This window comes from Paramormyrops kingsleyae, chromosome 19 (genome assembly GCF_048594095.1).
Source record: "Paramormyrops kingsleyae isolate MSU_618 chromosome 19, PKINGS_0.4, whole genome shotgun sequence".
In the NCBI taxonomy this organism is placed as follows: domain Eukaryota; kingdom Metazoa; phylum Chordata; class Actinopteri; order Osteoglossiformes; family Mormyridae; genus Paramormyrops; species Paramormyrops kingsleyae.
Window position 1 is genome coordinate 11,846,668 of NC_132815.1, and position 24,493 is coordinate 11,871,160.

General features: G+C 51.8%; 1 protein-coding gene across 10 annotated transcripts in view; it reads right to left on the reverse strand.

Annotated features, from left to right (window-relative positions):
* The window catches only part of LOC111856664 (nesprin-1-like), a 141,326-nt gene that overhangs the window by 82,419 nt on the left and 34,414 nt on the right, over positions 1-24,493 (reverse strand). For all 10 annotated transcript variants that reach the window (XM_072703134.1, XM_072703135.1, XM_072703138.1 and 7 more), the window contains 35 exons: positions 24,033-24,191; positions 19,604-19,768; positions 19,373-19,507; positions 18,581-18,739; positions 18,227-18,429; positions 17,809-17,917; positions 17,432-17,596; positions 16,876-17,043; positions 16,023-16,199; positions 15,273-15,413; positions 14,954-15,114; positions 14,712-14,862; positions 14,153-14,380; positions 13,686-13,784; positions 12,930-13,117; positions 12,506-12,629; positions 11,831-11,997; positions 11,382-11,535; positions 10,644-11,272; positions 10,343-10,522; positions 9,515-9,665; positions 9,207-9,365; positions 8,444-8,626; positions 8,233-8,334; positions 7,920-8,123; positions 7,340-7,547; positions 6,967-7,079; positions 6,636-6,841; positions 6,372-6,524; positions 4,468-4,759; positions 4,209-4,384; positions 3,008-3,317; positions 1,872-2,036; positions 1,085-1,447; positions 386-522 (listed from right to left, as the gene is read on the reverse strand). In XM_072703134.1, coding sequence (XP_072559235.1) covers positions 386-522; positions 1,085-1,447; positions 1,872-2,036; positions 3,008-3,317; positions 4,209-4,384; positions 4,468-4,759; positions 6,372-6,524; positions 6,636-6,841; positions 6,967-7,079; positions 7,340-7,547; positions 7,920-8,123; positions 8,233-8,334; positions 8,444-8,626; positions 9,207-9,365; positions 9,515-9,665; positions 10,343-10,522; positions 10,644-11,272; positions 11,382-11,535; positions 11,831-11,997; positions 12,506-12,629; positions 12,930-13,117; positions 13,686-13,784; positions 14,153-14,380; positions 14,712-14,862; positions 14,954-15,114; positions 15,273-15,413; positions 16,023-16,199; positions 16,876-17,043; positions 17,432-17,596; positions 17,809-17,917; positions 18,227-18,429; positions 18,581-18,739; positions 19,373-19,507; positions 19,604-19,768; positions 24,033-24,191 — 6,584 coding nt within the window. The remainder of the gene's footprint in view (positions 1-385; positions 523-1,084; positions 1,448-1,871; positions 2,037-3,007; positions 3,318-4,208; positions 4,385-4,467; positions 4,760-6,371; positions 6,525-6,635; positions 6,842-6,966; positions 7,080-7,339; positions 7,548-7,919; positions 8,124-8,232; positions 8,335-8,443; positions 8,627-9,206; positions 9,366-9,514; positions 9,666-10,342; positions 10,523-10,643; positions 11,273-11,381; positions 11,536-11,830; positions 11,998-12,505; positions 12,630-12,929; positions 13,118-13,685; positions 13,785-14,152; positions 14,381-14,711; positions 14,863-14,953; positions 15,115-15,272; positions 15,414-16,022; positions 16,200-16,875; positions 17,044-17,431; positions 17,597-17,808; positions 17,918-18,226; positions 18,430-18,580; positions 18,740-19,372; positions 19,508-19,603; positions 19,769-24,032; positions 24,192-24,493) is intronic.

Sequence of the window (24,493 nt, forward strand, 5' to 3'; positions counted from 1 at the left end):
CTGGTAACTAAACAACAAAGTACATTTTTTTCCCTATGAAAAATGCAGAATGAGGAGCAGCATATTTAAAAGGCACAAAGACTAAGGTACAGCCTGACATCAGAGGAGCCAAAGGGGCAGGAGCACCATGCAGGTGCTGGGGGGAGGGTCACATCACAATTGGGGGGGGGGGGAGACGACAACGAGCGCCGGCTCCGAGGGCTCAGCAAGGCAATTACAGATAAGAGTGCACACACGCGCTCAATCGCACGTGCACACACATACACGCATAAGCACCACAGCTCTACACGCTACTCTCCACACACAGCCCCCAGCCTCGAAAACAGACAAGGGGGAGACACGGTCGTGCTGTGCACCCACCACGACCTCTGACCCCGGCGCTCACCTGTTATACTCTTTGATCAGCGCTGAGACTCGCTCCGACTGAGCGCCGAGGTCCCGTGAGAACCGGCACAGCTCATTTAATTGGCTCTTCAGGTTGTCCGTCACGGGCTCCATACCCAGCAGGTCCTCCAGAGTGTCCTGACACACAGAGACCGTCAGACACGCGTGTCAGATCGCTGCTCGCCTTACAGACTCCCCCACGCTGGGTCCCGTCTCCCCATTGAACCCCTCCCGGCTGCTGGGACGGCATCCTTTAAATTATTCATGCAGCCTTGTTACGCCGTGGAGGGAAAAAAAAAGGCAAAACAACAGGGAAGGAAGTCCGGCTTCCGTGGAACGAATGGCGGGAATGTGTGAGAGCCGTGATTTCCTTATAAAGGCTTCTGGTCCGCTTCCTCGCTCTGACGGATCTCAGCTGTGAGCGGGGACAGCTGCAGGAAAGATCAGGCAGCAGAGAGCCAATGGCGTCAGGAAGCGGGAGAGTCGGAAATGCAGGACATGCGCTCGGCAAACGAGGCCGCTCCGAGACCGCAGGACACACAGAAACACAGACACGGGATCTGGATGTAGTGCCGGAAATATCCAGTGCTTGTTTGTGTAAGCAGGCTCCCGAGGGAGGGGGGAAACCCGCGGCCCCGGGTCCGTGTGGAGGCGCAGACGGCGGGCAGGGGCATCGACGCTGCGCGGGAACGGCACCTACCTTCGCGGCGTGCCAGCCCTGTGCCAGCTCCTCGCTGCCAGTCCTCCCCTCGGTGGGAAGCAGCCGCCGGCCGCAGTTACACAGACGCTCTTCGAATTCCCGTAGCTCCTGCTCCAGCTGTGCGGCCAGGGCGCGGAACTCGCGCTCGGAGCCGTCCGCCTGAGCCAGAGCGTCGCGGAGGCGGTCCCTCGCTCGCACCACCGCCCCCTCCCACTGCTCCCAGGCTCGCTGCAGGGCCCCCGCCTCCTGGTCCGGCGGCTCACCGCCCGCCCCGCCTGCCAGGGTGTACTCCCGCGCTGACTCCGCGCTCCGCTGCACCCGGCGCAGACGCTCTCGGCCCTGCTGCCTGGAATCAATCAGCTCCTGCCGCGGAAAGTTGCCACGGTAACTGCCACTGCCACAGCCTCAGACCCAAGCTATTCATGGCTGCTGTGTTTTTTTTTTTTTGTTCCCCTCCACCTCCTCCCCCATCCCTGCTCTCTCGCTCTCGCTGTCTGGTGGGAAATATGTGAGTGCCGGATCACAGATGGGGGCTGTTAAAAAGGTATGTATCTTAAAATAAAAATAAGCAACTACATTCTTGTTCTTGTTTGCTTGGTCTGATTTGTTTTTATTCTCAAAATTAAATGCCACTGGCAACACTTTCCAGAAAGAACCTCAAATAATTGCATCTTTTTACAGAAAATATGGAATTATGGGGAATTCCTTAACCCCTTCTCGCAGAGCAGGCGGCCTGTACTGAGTGCCCCAGGTCAGAAAGATCAGCCGCAGTGGTCACATTCCTCACCTGCACTTTGGACAACTTCCCCTGCAGGGAGGCGGAATCTCCGGAAGGCTCCGCCCAGCGGTGAAGCTCCTCCCTGGCAGATGTCAGCCAATCAGTCATGTCCCGCACGGCTTCGGCGTAACGCTCGTGCTCCTCCAGCATGTTTGTTGCCTGCCGCACTTTGCCCTGTGGGCCACATACACATACACACACACACACACATACACACGCACACACACACGCACACACACACATACACACACAAACACACAGGTTTGTAATTATATCTTTGTGCGGACTCTCCAATCATTTCTATGAGGAAAACTCGAACATGACAAACTCAACCCCTTCTCAGCCCTAACCTTAACCATAGTTACCATAGTCTTTTGGCATTTTTGGTTTTTTAATTGCATTCACATATCTTTGTGGGGACCTGACAAATGGTCCCTTCAATATCAAAATCGCATTGTGGGGAACATTTGGTCCCTACAATGTAATATAAACATAATCCACACACACATACACATATACATGTTAAGAGTAAGTAAACAAAACACAACACACGCACAAATAATACACCATAATGGGTAAGTATCAAACCGGCACATACATATCAGCAGTGAAAAATAAAATCCACACACACACACACACACACTCCAGTGGTAAAAAAGAAATACCAAACACATACATAAATAGGCACACATATTTAACATAAGTTAAAGAAAATAACACATAAATATACGCACCAAAATTGGTAAATACCAAATCCACACAGACTACCTCAGACCATTATCAGTCTCTGGAAAATCCCAGCAGCACACACACACACACACACACACACGCACACACACACACACACACGCAGGCACTGTGCTCGGTGTACGCGGTGACTAGTGAACGAACACAAGCGCAGCCATGAGTACAGATGCAGCCTGGCAGGCACACGAGTCGCACGACCGTGGCACGTTTTAACGAGGGCCCAGGATGCCGTCAAGTGTGACTGATTAAAACGCGTCCGGAAATCTTCACCCTGAGGTCACCGCTCTGCGTGGGACATGCTAATGGAGCCCAGAGCGATGTGGAGGGGGGGGGGGGGGTTAAAATGACCCCCCACTAAGTGGTTCCTGTAGACCAGCACTCCCGTCCAATGCAGTTACCTTGACGACGTCGGCGATGCTGTGGAACTGCGCCTGCATCCCGGTGCAGGTCTCCTCCCGGAAGGTGGCGTCTCCCGTCTTGGCGCACAGCTCGGCCGCCTGCTCCGACAGGCGCGACAGCGCCCCCTCGTGGCCCTCCACGTCAGCCAGGATGGCCCGCAGGCGCTCCAGCTGCACGGCCTTGTCCTTTAGCCCCGGTGGGGGGGGCGTGGGCGCTCCCACCTCCCGCTGCACGGCTGCCATCCACTGCAGCAGCTGGGCCTCGCTCTCCTGGAAGGAGCTCCACTGGGCCATGGTCCACTCCAGCCGACTGTGGGGGGGGGCACATACACACACACACACACACACATACACACACATAGAGAGAGACACACACACACACATAGAGACACACACAAAAACAGGAAGGCACAGACAGACACAAAGCCATATGGTTACACCACATGCAATCACATACACACAGGCACAGATAAACACACACACACACATTCAAGAGAAAAACAAAAAGGGTCATCAGAGTCTGTAGCTCCCCATGACAGGTGGTATCCATCTGACACAGACACATGCACGAGGAAACATTTAGAGGGACACACACTTGCGCACAGACACACAGTTATGCACGGCCAGACACACACACGTGCAGACCTACGCACACTCACGCTCAGTGCCAATTACCCTGTCGCACCTGCCCCGGCCCCCCTGCGCGCCTCCTGCGCACCTCCTGCATCTGGCACGTCTGCCTCGCACGCCTCCTGCCTGGGCTTGCTTACATTTTCACACTTTTACCTCCCTGCTCCTGATTGGATGGCTGGTTCTGGGCCCGCCCATTACAGGAGGAGCCCACAGATCCCCCGAGTCCCACGGGCCGCTACAGTCGCATGTACATTGCTCAACACGTCATGTGAAGGCAAGATCTTTAAAGCCCTGCGGCGGTATACAGTACCCCCTTAAGGGAGTATCGATACAGGATTCTGGGGCAGAGTCGGGGGCGGGGGGGGGGTAGCAGCTGCTGAAGCCCCCATTCTCTGCCCCCACCCCCACCTCCCAGCATCTGGACACTGTGCCAGTTAGATGACCTACATCTCTGCGCCAGAGCTGCTTCTCCGCTCCCCACTTTCCCCGTCGCAGGTCCGGAAGCGGCGGCCCCGTCACCCCCGTATCCATGGCTACATCGTTACCGGCGGTGACGTGCAGCTCTCACCTGTGGCAGCTCATGGTGGCAACAAGCAAAGAGGCCCAGGCATCCTTCAGGTCCCGCAACTGGGAGTGGATCTCCTCCTGCCCCGCCTCTGCCCCACCTCCCCTCAGGAGCTGCTCCGCCTTCCCCTCCACCATGTTCAGCTTCACCTCACCCTCACCCTTCAGCAGCAGGATGTCCTGTATAGAAACCGCAAGGGGTGGGGGGTCACCTTCCCAACTAAATTCACCTGCAAAGACCATCCGTCTGTCTGCTTGCCGACCTGCACGAGTGCCAGCCTCTTCTCCAGCGCCCCCTTGCTGCCGGTGGTGCAGTCGAGGTCGGTCACTCGCTCCTGCACGCCCCTCAGCCAGATCCAGGTGCTCTGCAGCGTCTCCTCGAAGGCCTGACGCTCCTGCAGGCTCAGCTGCCGGCTGCGCAGCTCCTCCCGCAGCCGCTTCAGCAGGGTCTGGTGCTGCGTCTGCAGCTGCCCCGCAGTCCGCGCCTCGCCGCCAGCCCCACGGCCACCTTCGCTCAGGGCCTGTGCCTCGTGACATAGCCGTTCCAAGGAGTCCCTGCAGAGGGACAATCACCTTCCATGTCACCATTAAGTGAGACATTTAGTGCCATAAAGAAACATTCAGATTTAGACCTCTATAATGCCTCTCAAATTTTAGTCCCACCTCCCTAGTTACAATGCCCTGCCTCTAGAGCCACACCTCCCTGATTATAATACTCAAACTTTCTATTTATAGCCCCACCTCTGTTAAAAATGACCCCTCTCTAGAGCTCTGCCTCTCTGTTTACAATTCCCCGCCTCTCTGTTAAGAGCTCTGCCTACCTGTTACAATTCCCCGCCTCTCTGTTTAGAGCTCCGCCTACCTGTTTACAATTCCCTGCCTCTCTGTTTAGAGCTCCGCCTACCTGTTACAATTCCCCGCCTCTCTCTTAAGAGCTCCGCCTACCTGTTTACAATTCCCTGCCTCTCTATTTAAAGCTCCGCCTTCCTGATTACAATTCCCCGCCTCTCTGTTTAGAGCTCCGCCTACCTGTTTACGATTCCCCGCCTCTATATTTAAAGCTCTGCCTCCCAGTTTACAATTCCCCGCCTCTCTGTTTAGAGCTCTGCCTCCCTGTTTACAATTCCTCGCCTCTCTATTTAAAGCTCCACCTCCTAGTTTACAATTCCCCGCCTCTCTGTTTAGAGCTCCACCTCCCTGTTTATAATCCCCCGCCTCTCTATTTAAAACTCTGCCTACTTGTTTACAATTCCCTGCCTCTCTGTTTAGAGCTCCACCTCCCTGTTTATAATTCCCCGCCCCTCTATTTAGAGCTCCGCCTACCTGTTTACAATTCCCCGCCTCTCTGTTTAGAGCTCCACCTCCCTTTTTATAATTCCCCGCCCCTCTATTTAGAGCTCCGCCTACCTGTTTACAATTCCCTGCCTCTCTATTTAAAGCTCCGCCTACTTGTTTACAATTCCCCGCCTCTCTCTTTAGAGCTCCGCATACCTGTTTATAATTCCCCGCCTCTCTATTTAGAGCTCCGCCTACCTGTTTACAATTCCCTGCCTCTCTATTTAAAGCTCCGCCTACTTGTTTACAATTCCCCGCCTCTCTCTTTAGAGCTCCACCTCCCTGTTTATAATTCCCCGCCTCTCTATTTAAAGCTCCGCCTTCCTGATTACAATTCCCTGCCTCTCTATTTAAAGCTCCACCTCCCTGTTTACGATTCCCCGCCTCTATATTTAAAGCTCCACCTCCCTGTTTACAATTCCCCGCCTCTCTCTTTAGAGCTCCACCTCCCTGTCTATAATTCCCTGCCTCTCTATTTAGAGCTCTGCCTTCCTGTTTACTTTGTCCACCTAGACTGATAACTGAGCCTTGGCACCAGGAGCCATTCCCTCCCACCAACTAGAATACAGTGAATGCTGCATGCGATGCACTATTGCAGCAATATTGCATCATCCGATGTATGACCCGGGGTGGTTTACAGTGGTGCCTGCAAGTTGAATCCAGGTGTTCCTGCCTGGGTTTTCTTCTCGTATTTTTTTTAATTCCCAACAGGATAGTTGGTGTCATTATTATTAAGTCCTGTCTGGATTGCGTTTCCGCAGAATGTTCTATCCCATCTTCAGGTTTCTTTGTGGCACGTTTGTTTTAGTGATATACTGTGCCTCATGCTAACCTCTCCTTCAGAAGCTCCCTGTGCAGCTCCTCCAGCTCCTCCATCTCCTCCCTCCCAGACCTGGGCTCCTGGCCCTGTCTCGTTAGCGCTGCAGTCATGCCATCTTCCATCTGCACCAGCCAGCCCTTCAGCTTCTCCAGCTGGCCTTCAAAGCTGTGTGGGGCAGTTCAGATTAAATCGATTACCCCATGATTCCACTGTTAGAGTATCTCCTGACTGGAAGACTCCAGGTCATTGGGCCGAAACATGGATCCACCAGCTCACCCGCTCAGCTGATTTGCTGTCTCCTCCAGGGCCTGCTGGGCCAGGCGGCATTTCTCCACAAAGCTCTCCCAGTCCTGTTGGCTGGAGGAGAGCTGCTGCTGCACCTGTCCAGCACTGGCCTTGGGCAGGTGCAGCAGGTGCTTTTCCCCTTCCTCACACAGAAGGGTCAGCCTCGTCTCACCCTCCTCCGTGTGCTCTAGAGCCTCCTGCAGGCCGGGAGGACAAATGCTCCCCCGTTACCACATAATCCCAACATCTGCAAACGTAGCAGTGTGGATGTAAATCTGTAGAACCCAACACCCATGGCTGCAGAACAGCCTGGCCCAAGTACCTTCACTTTCTGCAGCTTGCATTCCACCGCTGCTGCGTCACCCGATTGGTCAGAACAGTCCTTTACCTCATCCTTCAGTTGATGGAGCCAGTTCTGGAATGTTTGGGCCAGCTCTGTGCAGGCAGAGACACAGAGCATAAACAAGTTCACCCTCACTGGCACATGTGGGCATGCTCGGGCAGAGAATCCAGTCCCTAAAGACCAGTAACGGGCCATTATTTGGCAATAATTCCTGCTTTGTTAGATCAGAGGCAACTGTCAAACAGATTGGCTGATGACCAAGGACTGTCTCATACTGGCAGCCGAGGTCCTGTTTGGCAGGAAACTGCAGATGAGACACAATGAACCCCGCGGGCGGGACGCGGCATCTCACCGCTGAATCTCTGCAGCAGATCGTCCTGTAGGGAGCCCAGGGCCCGGGAGCAGAGCTGGTGGGCCGCCTCGTTCTGCCTGGCGAGCTCCGTTAGTGCCAGCCCAAGCTGGGCCAGCTCCTCGGAGGGGAAGCGCCGGCACAGGGCACCCAGGGTATCCCGCATAGTGTCTGTGCTGCTCCTCAAACCCTGAAGCTCCCTCTGGATGTCCTGGCAGATACAGGCGTTACACACGGGTGCCAGATGCCTACACCAGGCTCATATGCCGCACAAATCATTTATGCAAAGTGTTAAATAACTGGTTCATAATGTAATGAATACTACTTTGGGGTTGAGCCAGATTTATTATCTAAAGAGAATTTTAGCCAGTCGTTTGGCTGCATGAATTACTGGACCAGATGCTTTGCTCAAGAAGGGCTCTTTCAGGACTGCGAGTCTGTGCTATTGGCCCCCATCCAACCTGTACCTATTAAATGTAAATAGTGAGATGATCTAAATTTTTATCTAAAGGTACAGCAGTGGCCTGTCCTTTTGGTTAGAAAACCACTGCTTTTATAGCGTAGTGTTGGTGGGTTGGGATACCTTGACTCGGCAGATCTCCTCTGGGTCCGGCCCGTGTGGCAGCGCCGAGAGGGACTCCTCCACTTCCTTCAGCCGCTTGGTCCCCTGGGAGATGAAGTCCTCTAGCTCCTGCTTCTGGGACCGGAATTCCTTCACCGTGCTCTTAGCTTGCTCGGCGAGATCGTGGGCATGGTCCAACTTCTTCCTCAGGTCGGCCTCCAGGACCTGACCAAAAAAAGCAGTAAAGAAGTCAACGGGCAGCAGAGTTTTTTGCATATTCCTTTAAGAGGCCATCAGAGATAATAGAGAGGCTGGTTTGGAGGTCACCACCCACCTGCAGCTCAGATGGGATCTCCTCGTTGCCTGTGAGTTGCTTCAGTTCCGACACCTTCACCTGCAGCTCCTCCAGCTGCCGCTCTTTGCTCTCCATCTCCATCTGGAAGAAGATTGGCTGCCTTTCAGCCATCCAGAAGTGTAGCAGACCTAACGCCAGGGGGAGGTTGGTCATGCGAGAGTCGACCGCAGGTGCGGCCCAGGGTCCTGACCTGTAGCTGGGAGAGAAGCTCCTCTGCGCGCTGGCTGTCTGTCAGGCTGCCGAGGGTCTCGCTTAGTTCCGCTGCGACGCCGCCGGCCCATCTCTCTATGTCCTCTGTCGCTTGCCGTAGCTCCTCCCAGAGCTCGGCACTCCTGGTGAGACGCTTGATGTTCTCGTCGATCTTCTCAGATATCTGAGGGGATGTGAGGGGTATTTCAGCATATCTGGATTTTTTAATTTACCTGACTGTTTTTCTCAAAGCCACTTACGTTATTTTACAACTGTAATTCAGTTTATGTACAGAAAAATGGTAGTGCAGGAGTACCCTTGTGAATAGTTCATGGGAATTTTACTTACACAAAAATGTTCCGGACAACTAGAGGAGGCGAGACTAACCAATCAGATGTCTTTGACTCCTCCTCCTCTAGTTGCTTGGACCCACCCCCTCTGCAATCTGATTGGATATCTCTCTGAACCAATAATTTTTTCTTGTGCCCTCAGAACATGTTTGTGTAAGTAAAACTCCCATGAACTTGCTAATAGCTATATATAACACATTTAGCTCAATATAAGAGCTTGTATCCAAAATAACAGCAGTAAGATCGATAAAGTATAACATCTCACTAACACTGAAGAAAATTAAAATGTAAAACAGGACTATTCTTTACAAAGTTTGTAGCACCACTTTCCTCTAAATGGAACCTGAATTAACCAACAATTCCCTTGAGGGCCTCATGTACATGAAAGAATGACCAGCAGGTGGAGCCACTCACATCAAGCCAGTGGTCCACCACAGCTTCCAGATCCCGCCTTAGCGCCTGGGGCTCGCAGTCGGGGATGCTGGTCAGCTCGCCCAGAAGCTGCTTCCCTCTGCTGGTGAGGAGGTCCAGGTCTTCCTGGCACAGCACCATCTCTGCCTTCGCTGCCTCGTGCTGGAGGGCCCAAAGAAGGACCGTATGAATGAGTCACACTGTCAGCAATATCTCCAGTTTCAAAAGTACATAATATGAAGAATAACTCTATTTATTGAACGAGCAGGTCTTTCAGACTTTATCAGAGCCAGTGAATGTTGAGTTCTGACCCGTGACAAAGCTCTCCTGATGTCCTCTGCATCCTTCAAGGCCGACCTGATCTCTGCCACGCCGCTCGCTTTTTCCGCGATGCCCCCGATAGAGGATTTCAGGCTCTGGAACTCCCTCAGGCCGTCCACTAGGAGGCAGCATTGGCCCTGCCTGCGGGGATTGATATTTGGTAGGAATACACAAAGGAAAGCAGGGAAATATGTGCCCGCAACACGCGCACAGGTTGAACTCTGCTGTCAAAATGCACAAACGTCCACTTTAAGCTGAGTACTGCCTGCTTTTTATTTCAGCTGTGATATATGGAGCACATGAAGGAAGTCGGACTGAATTAAGACTGCAGCAAAACAAGTTCAGCTGAAGCAATGAGTCCTTTCTTATATCTCTAGTCCCTGGACCATCAACCCAAATTAATTTAAGTTTTACGGATGGGGAAAAAACAAGATTTTAACTCTGCACTATCTTTAGACGCTCCACGAGTAACGTTTCCAGGTCAAGTATAAATATTATGCAGGAATACTGCCCATTTGCCGAGTCTCCAGCTCAGCACGACATCCAAAGAAGGGTGAGGAATGCAGGCTAAGATAAACAAGCAAGGAATTTGTATGAGTGTGACCTAAAAAACGCAGGAAATGCATCCTTGCATTAGTGTTGGAGTTCAAGAAACTATTCTAACAACACCAAAGCTATGGCACAAGACCAAAATGTGAAGATGGGCAATTTAGGAGACTGAATGCTTTCAGGTTTTTGACCTCCCTTGTCTCCCTTTGTTCCTAGCAAGAGGTTTGCGCATGGGGGTGCAGACGGAGTAACTCCTTCACGCCTCTCACCTGTCCGACACCAGCTTCTTGGCATCCTCCCAGGTGGCCTCCACAAGGCTGACCTCCCTGAGGGCCTCCCCCGCCAGCTCCGGGTCTCTCTGGGCCAGCTGCTGGCCCCTGTCCTTCAGCCACTGCTCCTCGTGCTGGTGCGAGTGTAGCTCCTCCTCCAGCTGATTGTAGAAGCGCAGTCTACCAGAAACACGGCGAGCAGCAAGCAGCCAATCAGATATGGGTTTTAGTCAGATGCAGGCCAATCGGGTACAAAGGGTAACCTGATGGACCAATTGGATTTAGTCCGATTCGGTCGTACCTCTGCTGGAGGGCTTGGAGGCTGGGCTCCTGGAGGCCATGCTGCCCGGCCTTCTCCTCCACCTCCCGAAGAGTCGTCAGTAGCTGTTCCTTGCGCTGGCGGAATGTGGTCCAGAGCGCCCCCAGTGCCTCCGCCTCGCTCTGTCGAGTCCCCAGGAGACTGTGGACGGCCTCCATGGATGCGCCCAGGGCGTCGGCTAAAGCTCGGCAGGATGTTCGCGGACCTGCCCCGGCCTCGCGCAGCTGCCAGCGGGCCTTGCTGAGGCTGCCGTCCACGGCCACCGCCTGCGCCTCCAGGCTCGTCAGCTCGCCGGCCGCCGCCTCCAGCTCCTGCCTGAAGGCCTCACTACGGGCCCTGTCCCAGCTGCCGGCTCCCTCCAGAACCTGCCTCATTCCCTTCAGCAGCCGCTCCGCTGCGTCTCTCCCTCCCAGAAAGGCCTGCAGCTCGCCCAGACAGTGCCACCTCCTCTCCAGCAGCTGCTGCGCCTCCACATAAGGCTGCAGGCAGTCCTCCCGCCGTCCCACCAGGAGCGGCTGCTCCGCCGGCTCGCACACTGCGCTCAGCGTCTCCGCGAGTCCCTGCAGGCTCTGCTTTGCCTCGGCCTTGCCTTGCAGCGAAGACTCCCCCTCCTGGTGGACAACCGACCGAACACAGCTGATTAAACACAAATCAATCAGGTGTGATGGTTAATTGAAACTTGCGGGCCTATCACACACTGTCCACAGCCCTGCGTCGTACCTTGACCTGGGCTTCAGCCGCCCCGAGGTCCCTGATGTCCACGTGGGTGGAGTCGTGCAGGCCGGCCAGGAAGCTCTTAGCCCACTGGGAGAACTCGAGCAGGGCGTCCTCAAGCCGTCCGACCTGTTGCATATGGGCCTGCAGCTGCTGGATGCTGTGGGGGAAGAGGTCTCACGGTCAGGGTTAGGTACCCCTCTGATTGTCAGCCATAACTTAAACCCGGTCAAATCTGAGAATTAGTTATACCAATTTAGACCTGCTTAAACTAAGTTTAAAGTATTTTTATAGCTGCCTAGGGCCCAATTGCTACAGGGGCAAACCCCCCCCCCACCACCCCGATTAGTGAAATCTGTGGAGGGGTATACCCCCCCAAAAAACAGGTAGATCCGGCCCTGGTTTTAGATAAGATATTAAGTAGCAAAGAGCTACTGTTTTGCTGCCCCCCCCACCTGCTGGGTATAGCCTCGGACTGTGCCCTCCACCTCTCCCTCAGTGTCTCCAGCTGGGCGGTGAGGTCCTCTGCCTGTTCTTCTGATGCCGTCGGGCGCAGGGCCGCTGCCAGGTTCAGCAGCTCCCCGTGGGCAGACTCCTGGGCCGGGACCTCAGCCTGCAGGTCCTGTATAGCGGGTGACATTTAGCGCTAATCCAGGCATAGGACGCTAAGGCTACAGCGGATGCTGCATCATCAATGATCTGGTGCATTGAAAGTTAATCAGCAGGCTAAATACTAATGCTACAGCCATCGGCTAGATGCTAATGCTACAGCCATCGGCTAGATGCTAATGCTACAGCCATCTGCTAGATGCTAATGCTACAGGCACCTCCTGGATGCTAATGCTACAGGCACCTCCTGGATGCTAATGCTACAGGCACCTCCTGGATGCTAATGCTACCGCAATCCCCTAACTACTAAAGCAACACCCACCTCTCACTTCCTAAAGCTACAGCCATCCCTCAACACAGCATCACTGCTCATAGAGGTTCAGTAAATATGGGTTAGCTTTAAAGCTATTCATCTGACACCCTTCGCTCAGCTCAGCATGAGCATCTTTTTTTGGTGATGAGATGTTAATGTGCGACATGGGTTGACGCAGCTGACCTTGGTGATTGCGAGCCCCGCTTACCTGGAGAGCTCTCAGCTGGCTCTGCAGCCTGGCATTATCCACAGGGAGGAGATGGACCTCTGAGCTGGAGGCAGCCTCTCGCTCCTCGATCCGGGACTGGAAGGCGGAGCGCTCCTTCTCGTATCTGCGCGGGACAGGCGACAGGCTCATTACACGGCAGGAGTGGGACCGTAGTGGGGCACGTGCAGACGGACCTCAGATAAGCGAGGTCCCCCTGTGTCAGCGTTCAAGCCGTAATCACAGTCAGGCAACGCCTGTCAGTGCAATTATGGATGAGGCTGGGGGGGGCATTTTGTGATGTGACCCCCACCCTGTGCCTGTCCATGAAGGACACAGACGGGGGCACAAAGGGGCTGGCCTATCTCTCCCAGCCACGCGACGCAGCATTTAATCCCCCATAGACTGCCCTCCGCTGCCAGCTTACCTCTGCCACAGGGACAGCAGCTCCTCCAGCTGCACCTGCTTCTCCCTGGCCTGTAGGAGGCGCTGCTCGTGGTCACGCTGCAGCGAGGTGACCTCCCCCTCAGCCTGCTCCCGCTGGGCTAGCCGGCGGGCACTGCCCGACAGAGTGAGCAACACTGCCTTCAGCTGCTCCAGGGACTGGGTCACGTCCTGTGTTGGCAGGAGGGGGGCAGAAGGCAGAAACCCACTTAGTGTACATGCACTCGAACCCGGCAATGCACTCAACCACAGCAAGGCAAAGCCAGTTCACTTATACAGCATTTGCTCATACACAGAGGTGTAAGTGTCACAGAGTGCGTGACAGAAATAAGAACAGACATAAGTTAAAGCAAATACATAATTCAAGTTTAAGCATGTAAGAGAGTAAAAGACTACAAATGTCCAAGATCATTTAATGAAAATGAATAAAAAGCTGTAGCGAATAAAAGAGTTTTCCGTCTTTAAGCTGACTATTGTTACAGCTGCGCAGTATCTAAACTAACCCTCTCACCATGTTTAGCTTTGGTTTGGCCATGACTAGCTGACCCAACCGATATAAGATACCTACTAGACTTGTATTCTTCGAGCATCTCGCAAATATTTCTTGGTCCTAAAACATGTAATGACTTGTAAGCAGTGTATGTTAATGTCACTTCTCTGATTATCCGGAGCCAGCATAAGGACACAGACATGTGGCGCTCTGATCGTCACGTGCACACGCACGGCAGCGCCGGTTTACCGTGTGCTCCTGTAGGGCCTGGTAGGCGTCCGACGACGAGCCGCACGCAGACACCGGCCGCTGCAGCTGCTGGCCCAGTGTGCTCATGGTCGTCCGCGCCTATCGGGGGGGGGGGCAGACAACGTCAGTATTGCTCGCAGGCCACTAAGAGCAAATGTCATGTGTCACTAAGCCAGTAAACACGACACCCTTTGTGTGGCAGCACCAAGAAAAGCCGGACTTAGCGCCAGGGGTGTATATGGGCGGGGGGGGGGGGGGGAGGCCACAAGGGCATTGAAAGCTGCTTAGTGTCTGGAATGATCCTTCCCCAGTCAATGACCATTTCAAAACATTTCATTGGTAAAGATGACCCCCCCGCTGTATAAATTATTACCGCTCTTATCTCTTATGCCCCCCACTTCAAAAACTCCCATCGGTATTTAAGATGATTGCAAACCAGAGATGGTGGGGGTGGGGGGGGAGCGTACCTGTTCCAGGCTGTCGTTGAACCTCTGCAGCTGGGACTGACTCTCCTCCAGTTGCTCGTCCCATCGCGTCACGCTCCCGCGGAGCTCCTCCCAGTACCGGCCCATCCGCGTCAGACGGGCCTTGACGCGCGCCGCCTCCCCCGCCGACAGGAAGCAGCCCAGAGCCTGGGACTCCGCCTCCAGCTGGGTCAGGGCTCCTTCCCTCTCCTGTAGGCCGGCTTCTGCAGACTAGATCACGACCGGGAGAGAGACTCTCTCAGGCTCGCTGACAGCGACGGGAACATATTCCTGACTCCACATTATCGGGAAAAAGTACTACTGCGCGCCCTGGCTGGAGAAGATGGAGAATCAGTGGAAACCTTGGCTCCGATTGACAGTGAGGAACTTCACAGTTGTAAGTCAGTGAGATACTGCCTATGAATGACTGCAGAGAGAGACTGTCCTCCTTGGCTGTTGAAAAGTGATGATCTTGACAAGCATGCGCTCCCCCCCCAACCCCCCTCCCCCTCTCCCCGCGCATGCTCTGCTGACTGGGAACCCAGACCTGAAGTTCCCATACCTTCACAGTACTTCTTTGCAGATGTAGAGGTTCAGTAGAGGCAGCAAGGGCATCGAGTTCCTTCTCCCTCTCGCCGATCCATGTGGAGAGGACCTCAAATTCATGGTCAAACTTCTCCCACTGAGTCACCGCTGCTTCTAAGGTCTCAATGCTAAGGTTAGAAACACAGGAACCTTGCAGTCAAGGGAGGAGTCATCCCAAGACACGGTGAAAAGTGGGCGTCAAGTAGGGGGGGGACTCACTCTTTCCTCAGCCTGGCCCCCACACGCTCCACCTGCTCCTTGACCTCCTGGGCCCGATGCTGTAGCCGCGTCTGGTTCTCAGATCCAAGCTGGATCTCTACTGCCCTCTTCAGGAGACCATCAGTAACTGCAACCTGCTCCTCACTCTGTCTGTACAGGTCCTGTGCACAAAAGGACAAACAGTTAAGCCCAGGAACCCGTGTTTGATTTTCATGGCACCTCCCACATGTCCTCTGAAATTTGCTGGGTTAAGCGCAACAAATTCAAGTTTCAAGGAGTCATATTGTGTCAACCCACCAGGTGGCAGTGTTGTACACACCTTGGTTTGTTTCAGCTCAGCCGACATGCTCTCCAGGCTGCTGAAGGTGAGCTCCCTCTCCAGAGCAGAGTCAGCACGGCTCACAAAGTCCTCCGCTGCCCCTTGCTGGCTCTCCATCTCCTGCCAGGCTACCAGAGTCTCCTGTGAGTAAGAAAATTAGAACAGATTACCGACCTTGATAGGTCAGAAAAGAACAGATCAGAAAAGAACAGACACACCAACACACATTACTGACAGCAACAAGGACGAATAAAATAGGAGGTGAACATAAACACACAGACACAAAAAGCAAAGACAGCATGAAGATAAAGAAAATAACCAGGGGGAACGAACTAGAGGTCAAGGAACACAGATATAGATGTTATTGACAAGCAACAGGCGAATCCATGATAGATCAGTCATCTGGGCTAATGAACACAGACACAGAAAGATCAATGTTGGAGGCACAGTCACAGATCAATGCTAAGGCACTAGATAATGCATATAAATCTATATTAGAGAGAACGCGGAAATGAAGGCACCTCTCGCCTGCATAGTATTTCTATATCAGCTCTAGGTTGAGACCCAACTCTCAGTGATGAAAAGCTGTACAGTGGGCTCTGTCTGAGGTAGACTGTGACAAGATTTGAAAGGGAGCTTCCCTTTCTGGAGGCAGGGCCCAGACTATCCAGCAGAGGGAGCTGTGATAACGGTCATGTGCAGAAAAATTGGCTGGGCACACATGCATAAGCTGGGGTGGGATGGGGTCACCTGTAGGAGGCGCTGCTCCGTCTCGGCGGTCTGGCCAGCGGCATGGAGCTCGTCCTCCAGCACCTGCAGCTGCTGCCGCAGCGTGTCGTCCGGCTTCCCCTCCGTCTGCAACTGCCGGCAGCGCGAAGCCAGCTGCTCCGCGTCCTTCCTCCTGGCCTGCAGGCGCATCATCTGTTGCTGCAGACGCAGACGCAGACGTAGAAAGGCAGCGGTAAGTTTGTGGGACAGCACAGAGCAGACGCAGGGACAGGGCAGACACAAAAAAAACCCAATGTGAATGTGCGAACGAAAAGACGATGTGTATGCAAGTACAAAGGCAGAAATACATTTAATGTAGATAAAGGCAGATGCAAAATTAATGTAGTCAGAAATGCAAATTGACTACCCCTCCCCTGCAAATGCAAACACCAGTACAGACGGAAAACAGACACAGAAACAAAAAGCAAACAAGTGAACAAACACGTCCATGGATGCAAAACAGCATAAACAGCTGCAAACACAGACTCTGACAGATGTAAACTTATTAATAAATGCATGCAAGTAACAGCAAATCACACGCCGTAACAGTAACGCAACATGCTGCATGTGTGCGACCAAACAAGCTGAACTGGGCCTTCGATTTCTCCCATTAATGATCCCTGGAGCACCCAAGAGGACCTCGATGCCAGGGATGCATCCATAATGTGACCTTGGGTTACGAATCATCTTATGTAAATGTATTAGGCCTCAGGCCTTTAATAGATACGTATAAATTCCCTTTGCTACTCTACTCCAATCACGATGCAGACGGTGTTTCTGTCCAATCAGAAGATGGTTAGTGTCCAGCCGAGGAGGACGGGGCGTCCATCAGCACCTGATGGGTGAGGAGATGCTGCTGGGCCTGCCTGACGTCCTCGGAGTCGAGGGCTGCGGAAGCCGACAGCCGCACCTCCTCCTGCACCTCCTGCAGCTCCTCCAGAGCGTGCTGGATCTCCACGCCGAGCTGAATGCGGTTCCCCACCATGGACAGCACCTCCTCCAGCTGCAGAAAAAGAATGAATCTGAGCTTCGCCACATGGTTGGGTTTCCATACCCGAGGCTGCTCCAGGGGATGGTCTAGCCCAGTCTGGAGGTCCTCACAGGGACCGATAACGCTGACTGACGTTCCGGAATCACAGCGGCTGCTTTCAGGCAGCCTTTTTCATGGTCCTGGCCCAAAGTGTCATTACATCTTGCAACTTCACATATTTCTAATCGACAAGACCCATAAATCAATCCCTACAGTCCAATTAGTGGGAAAGCTTTATGGAGGCCGTACAGAAATCGTCCCCCCTTCAACCCGCTTATGGGATGCAGGGATTGTAAATCAACAGTCAATTCAACAAGCTCTCTGCAGAGTGCTGGGGTGGGGGGGGGGGGTGATGGCGCACCTCAGGTAGGGAGGAGAGTAGGGATTTGTAGTCCGCAGAGAGCTGTGTCAGGGCGCTTTGCTGTTTCAGCGCCTCGCTCTCGGAGCAGACCTCCAGCAATGCTCCCAGTCGCGCCTCCAGCCAGCACAGCTTCTCCTCCTGCTCCTCAGCCTCGTGCTGCAGCTCCTGGAACACAGGGGGAGGTTGGCGTGGGGGGGAGTCACCCAAAGTCAGTGGTTAGCAAAATAGTTTAGGGCAAGTTTGTAGGTTCAAATCCCAGCAGGAGCCGTGTGTCAACGTTACAGGTTTGAACATTTCCAGTGAAACACTCCGCTGTGAAAAAACACCATATGCCCCGCCCATACCCCCCCCCTCCTGTACGCAGAGCGCATACTCACTTGCACCGCGTCCTTCACCTGCCCATGAACGCCTGGGTCGCCCGCCTGTCTGCGCAGCTGCCCCAGCTGCTCAACCTTCGATGAGAGCCAGGCCGCGAACTCAGAATATCTGGACAGGATTGATATAGATATTTACATCCGATAAACATCAGGCCGTTCAGACTGTTTACACATTGCGGTCTGTTGCCTGCAGGCTAAAGCGATGTATACTTTATATTTTTTATATTGTTTTTCTTGATTCCGCATATTTTCACTGTAAATTACTGTACAGTGAAAATGCGACTGATTTACTATAAGCCTGTAACTTGTTTGTAAGATAGGGGTGAGGTATAGAGTATTTCTCCCTCTTACAGGGCAGCCTATGGGGATGGGGGGTGGTACCCCTGCCACAATGGCTCCGCCTTCATCCCACCCTCACCTGGTGCTGAACTCCTCCCACTTGTCTGGGTGCTGCAGCAGCTTCCGATAAGTACTGTCCACCTGCTCCATGATTTTCGCCAAGGCCACCCCCGCGCTCTCTGTGGTGCGGCGGCCGGAATCGTCGTCCGGAAGATTCTGGCACAGGTCCTGCATGTACTGAAGCCTCTTCTCACACTGGGTGCCTCGCTCGCCAAAGAAAGCCTAGAAACACACACAGCCACTGAGATCAGAGAACTGTTTCAAAATGATGTCTCTGTTCTCTTCTTCCACAGAATCCCCTCCGCGGTGAGGCCTCGCAATTAGGGCACGGACACCCGTGATCTTAGTTATTCTGCTCTGGGCGTCCCCTCACCCGGTGTTCCCTGATCAGCCTCTCGCTGCCGGCCCTGGGCAGGGCCTCTTCCTCCCGATCCAGCTCGGCCCGGCACTCCTGCAGGTGCCCCATCAGCCACTCACGCTCCGCCTCCACCCGTAGCCTCAGCAGATGGAGCGGCGCCTCAGTATGGACGTCCTGGGGAGCACAGCAGACAGACATGCCCTTCCGTCACCCAGGGCAACAGGCAGAGAATACGCCAGACCAGACCTGGGCAGAAGCTGGTCGTGGGCGGGGCTATTTTTATTGGTCCAGGTGACCATGTTCAAGTCTATGAAGATAAAAAGATTTTTGCCCAAAATTTTTCTTCTAATTAACAGAGTAAAAGTCCACTATTGTAGCTTTCAAGAGAAATAAAAATAATCAAAAATAATTATGACTACCTAGGCCTGCACCAGACAAAACAGGAAGTCTGGACCTGTGTTTTCACCGTGCCATTATTATTTATATGGTAATTATTCGATTATGTAAGAACTGTAATTTTCCTCTACGCGATGTCATTCTACCTACAGTTATGAAAGTGATTAAAACTGAAAATGGTTCAGCAGGTCAAACATAATATTTGTGTTCCACAATGGGTGTATCAACACAAGGCACAATAAAATTTAGCCAGCAAAAACTGACCGAAAGCTGGAGCGCAGAGAAATGAAATGGGAGAAGATAGAGTCGAAACAGTGTGGATCTCCATGTTGGAAAGCCGTGTGTGTGCAGGGATCGTCCCGCATAAAAAATACTTCAAAGGGGGGTCTAGACTCCCGAGGTGGCCCCTACCTTCCACTGCCTGTGCAGTTTGTGGACGGTCTCCTGCAGGCTCTGCTGTTCCTGCTCAGGCAGGATGTCTGTCAGCTCGTCGCAGGCCTTTAGGAAGGCATTGAGCACGCGCTGGTCCAGCTGGCCAAAAAACACCTGCAGGGGTGGAGTAGAGGAGATGAGAGACCGGGCGTCTGGCGCCAGGTGACCGTAGCGACACGGCCAGACGCCCTGCTGAGGGCATTACCGTACCGTGTGCTTCTTCAGCAGCTCTTCTGCGTTGCCTTGTTCCTTCAGTGCAGCCTGGGCCACCTTCATCACCTTCTCCAGCTCGGCGTGGGACTCGTCCCACCTCTTCCTCAGGCTGCTGTTGGCTTCCACGTGCCTTCTCCACTCACTGGATTCCTTCTCCATAGTCTGAAGACCAGAAATACTCCTGCAATTAATCTCTGGTGCGCCCCCTATTGGCCCCAAACTCCTCCATGCTCAACCGAGATTATCACCTGATGACTCTTATCATTTCTTGGGAAAGTAACTGAATGCATCAAAACCTTTCCTGTATCAGAGCCAGAACCAAAATTAGAATAATTTCTGTCACCTGACCTAAGCTGGTGGAGATTATTATCGGCAGAGCTTGCTAGCATTGGAGACACCATGACATGAGACAGCTAACACTTATTGCATAGCTCAAACAGGACACAGGACACACAACAGAGAGGTGTAAACACAAGATTAATATAGCAATTTGTGCAAATGACAAATTTCGTCAAGTGGAGTAAATGCAAGGTATGAGTTTAATACAGTAGTTTGTGAAAAATGAAGTAGCAAAGTAGTCAAGTTTAGGTTGTATTTCAGCACTAAAAGTTTATTTCTGGGGCATCATATTCATACAATGGTTATGACACAAACCGTCATTACTGGACCAATCCCACCCGTTTGCTGATAGAAAAAAAAGGTTTTCTCCTTGGATCAATCTCACCCATGATGCAAATAGGCTCCACCCACAAGCCAATCTGCCAAAAATGAGACCCAAACTGCCTCTACTCATGGACCAATCCCATCTCCAAAATAACCCAAACATGTTCCGCCCATGGACCAATCCTGTCTCTACACCTATCCAAACAGGCTCCAGCCATGGACCAATCCTGTCTAAACATTAGGGCTTCATCGAGTAACTCGAATAACTCGATTACAAAAAATCCTCGATGCAAATTCTTTGCTTCGATGCTTCGTGTAATCCGCACGACTATGTACTGCTTAGTGATCAGCGTGTTTCACTCGGAGGATTATTACTGCCGCACAGTTTGTTTACGCTGCATTATGTGTAGCAGGTTTGATTTTATGGCGCAATGGAGGAAAACAGGGAAAATAGTGAGGAAAGTCAGAGAAAAAGATGAAATATGTCCAAAGTTTGGGACCATTTCAAACAAAAGATAAGGGAAAATACTGTACAGTGTGTCCACTGTAAAACCGAATTAGTTTACCACAATAGCACAACGTCAATGATTCAACATCTCAACAGAAAGCACCCAGTCCATGCATCCAGTCCACAGAGCGGAACCAATACAAGGTAAGCGCGAGCGTTTCACTCACATTTACGGCTAAAAATAGACCTGCGATAGAAACGTATTTATGGGCATATGTGTGAATGAAAAAATTATAACAAGATTCAGCCCAAGCAGCCCCTGTTTTTCCTCAACAAAAACACTGATAACACAACAGCAGTGAAAATGATGCTGTCGTACTTTAATTAACACGGAGCTGGAGCCTGTCTATACACTAACAGTTCCGTTACAGAGATGGTGAACTCAGGCGAAGTGAAGGAAAACAACAGCAGTGCTTGTAATCGCTACTAAAGCTTTATTGGTAAAGAGCTGGCGAGAGTCCTTAATCAAACCAGCTGTTCAACACGCTGAAAGGTGAAGAAAAGCCATGTTTTCAGCTGCTCCCATCCACCGCCGTTTGTCTTCCACAGCAGCAAGGCTACAGTAAAACTATACAAGTTAAAATAGAAGCTGTTTGTATGCAGATAAACTGTTAGCTTAGTTTGACACAATATTTAAATTTGGTAACTTGCAGCAGGCTGACAGCAGCCGTCAGACTTTGTCACAGTGATACCTGCAGCATGCAGGGGTGAGTCTAAAGGAGAGCGTGGGGTGTACTCAACTAGATCTATTTCAAGGTGTTAATATTATTTTGCAGATTTAGATTAATATGAATAATATTACATAATTATAATAATGTAAATAATATAATATAAATAGCAAAGTGCTTTCTGTGTGTTCCGGCAACATCTACACCATCAGAACATCTATTTTCTGCAGCAGGAAACATTGCGTCAAAGCGGAGGACAAGCCTCAGTTCTGAGCATGTTGATATGCTCACTCTTCTTCATTGCAACCGCCACTTGCTCCTTTAAAGGCTCACACACACACACTCATTCTCTAACACACTTAAACACACACTCACATTCACTTACACACACATGAACATGCACACACCATTCCTACCTCATCCAGGAGATACAATCCTGTCAGAACTTTTTTTTATGCCTCGTATAAATGTTCACGAATACAAAGTAAAGTAAAGGCCATTTTAATTTATGCCTTAGTTTAAGATATATGTATACCTTTTTTCAGTAATTTTATTTGACATTATTTTTTGCATGTAAAGTGTTTTCTTTTTTTAAAAAACAAAACAAATATGTACATAAATGTACTATAAGGGTTTAGTTCTTTTGTCAGTTCAATCATTAAAAATGTTCCTAAAAAGGAAAACCATGAGTTTAAGGGACCTGCCTATTTTTTCTTTTTTGAATAGTTACTATTGCTCTTTAGTAAGACAAAAGCATTTCTTATCCGATTACTCGATTAATCGATAGAATACTCGATTACTAAAATAATCGATAGCTGCAGCCCTACTATACATCAGTCCAAACAGGCTCCACCCATGGACCAATCCTGTCTATACACCAATCCAAACAGGCTCCACCCATGGACCAATCCTGTCTATACACCAATCCAAACAGGCTCCACCCATGGACCAATCCTATCTATACACTAATCCAAACAGACTCCCCCCATGGACAAATCCTGTCTATACACCAATCCAAACAGGCTCCACCCATGGACAAATCCTGTCTATACACCAATCCAAACAGACTCCCCCCATGGACCAATCCTGTCTATACACCAATCCAAGCAGGCTCCACTGATGGACAAATCCTGTCTATACACCAATCCAAACAGACTCCCCCCATGGACCAATCCTGTCTATACACCAATCCAAACAGGCTCCACCCATGGACCAATCCTATCTATACACTAATCCAAACAGACTCCCCCCATGGACAAATCCTGTCTATACACCAATCCAAACAGGCTCCACCCATGGACAAATCCTGTCTATACACCAATCCAAACAGACTCCCCCCATGGACCAATCCTGTCTATACACCAATCCAAGCAGGCTCCACCGATGGACAAATCCTGTCTATACACCAATCCAAACAGACTCCCCCCATGGACCAATCCTGTCTATACACCAATCCAAACAGGCTCCACCCATGGACAAATCCTGTCTATACACCAATCCAAACAGACTCCCCCCATGGACCAATCCTGTCTATACACCAATCCAAACAGGCTCCACCCATGGACCAATCCTGTCTATACACCAATCCAAACAGACTCCCCCCATGGACCAATCCTGTCTATACACCAATCCAAACAGGCTCCACCCATGGACAAATCCTGTCTATACACCAATCCAAACAGACTCCCCCCATGGACCAATCCTGTCTATACACCAATCCAAACAGGCTCCACCCATGGACAAATCCTGTCTATACACCAATCCAAACAGACTCCCCCCATGGACCAATCCTCTCTATACACCAATCCAAACAGACTCCCCCCATGGACCAATCCTGTCTATACACCAATCCAAACAGGCTCCACCCATGGACCAATCCTGTCTATACACCAATCCAAACAGGCTCCACCCATGGACCAATCCTGTCTATACACCAATCCAAACAGGCTCCACCCATGGACCAATCCTGTCTATACACCAATCCAAGTAGGCTCCACCGATGGACCAATCCTGTCTATACACCAATCCAAACAGACTCCCCCCATGGACCAATCCTGTCTATACACCAATCCAAACAGGCTCTACTCATAGACAAATCCCATCTCCCAAGTCAATTAAATTGCTTTTATCTATGATATTACTGTAGCGTCCCTTCTGGACCATGAACTTGCATCTGTCGGGTCACAGGCCTACGTTAGTCTTCGCTGCTCAATTACATTTCAAAAGAGCTACAGAAACCCATCAGCAGGACCCTGGGGGGGCTGCAGGGGCTCCATGCGGGAGGCAAATTCACCAAACCTCAAACTGGCTGCTAATTTCCTTCACAGCCGTTTCATGTGTTTTAATATTAATTAAACCCCATTATTAATGATAATTTGCAGGCTGAGTGAGGTCAACAGAGGGGGGGGAGAATTAATTTGGTAGCCCATGAGGGTAACTCTGGTATGGGTGCCCCCACGCCACAGCGGAACAGAAATGTTCCATTAGGTGGTTCTAAGGTCTCAACATATACTAACATGGCGTTTTTATGCTGCAGGATGAGCGCAAAGGCTCCCCCCCCCCCCTTCCAGGCCCAGGAGACTCTTGCCTGCAAGGTGGCCTGCAGGTCGCTGACTCTCTGCCGCAGCAGTGCCGTGTCGAAGCCCTGCAGGGCTCTGCTGGAGCCCACGGTGAGCTGCAGGTCCTGCTGACTCTGCTGCACGGCAGCTAGGCTCTTTCTGCCCATCTGCTGGAGCGCGGCCAGATCCTGGGACACGGGTGGGGGGTGGGGGGTGGGGGGGTGAGGGCATAGCATGCATTGTGTGGCCAAGGCCGGAAGCATGGCGGAGCACGAAGAATCAACAATGAGCGCATGAAATATCATTCTCCGGTGCCAGTCCATTCACATCCTTGTGCCTACCTGCCTCTCAGTGCTGTGTTAATATTTCTGCATGGGCAAGGAAGCCTTCATACATTGAATTTATTTAACAGATGCTCTGGATAAAGGTGAGGTGCACCTCTGTCTTTGGGAGAACAGGGTCATGAGGTTGTTGGAGCAATTAGGGGATA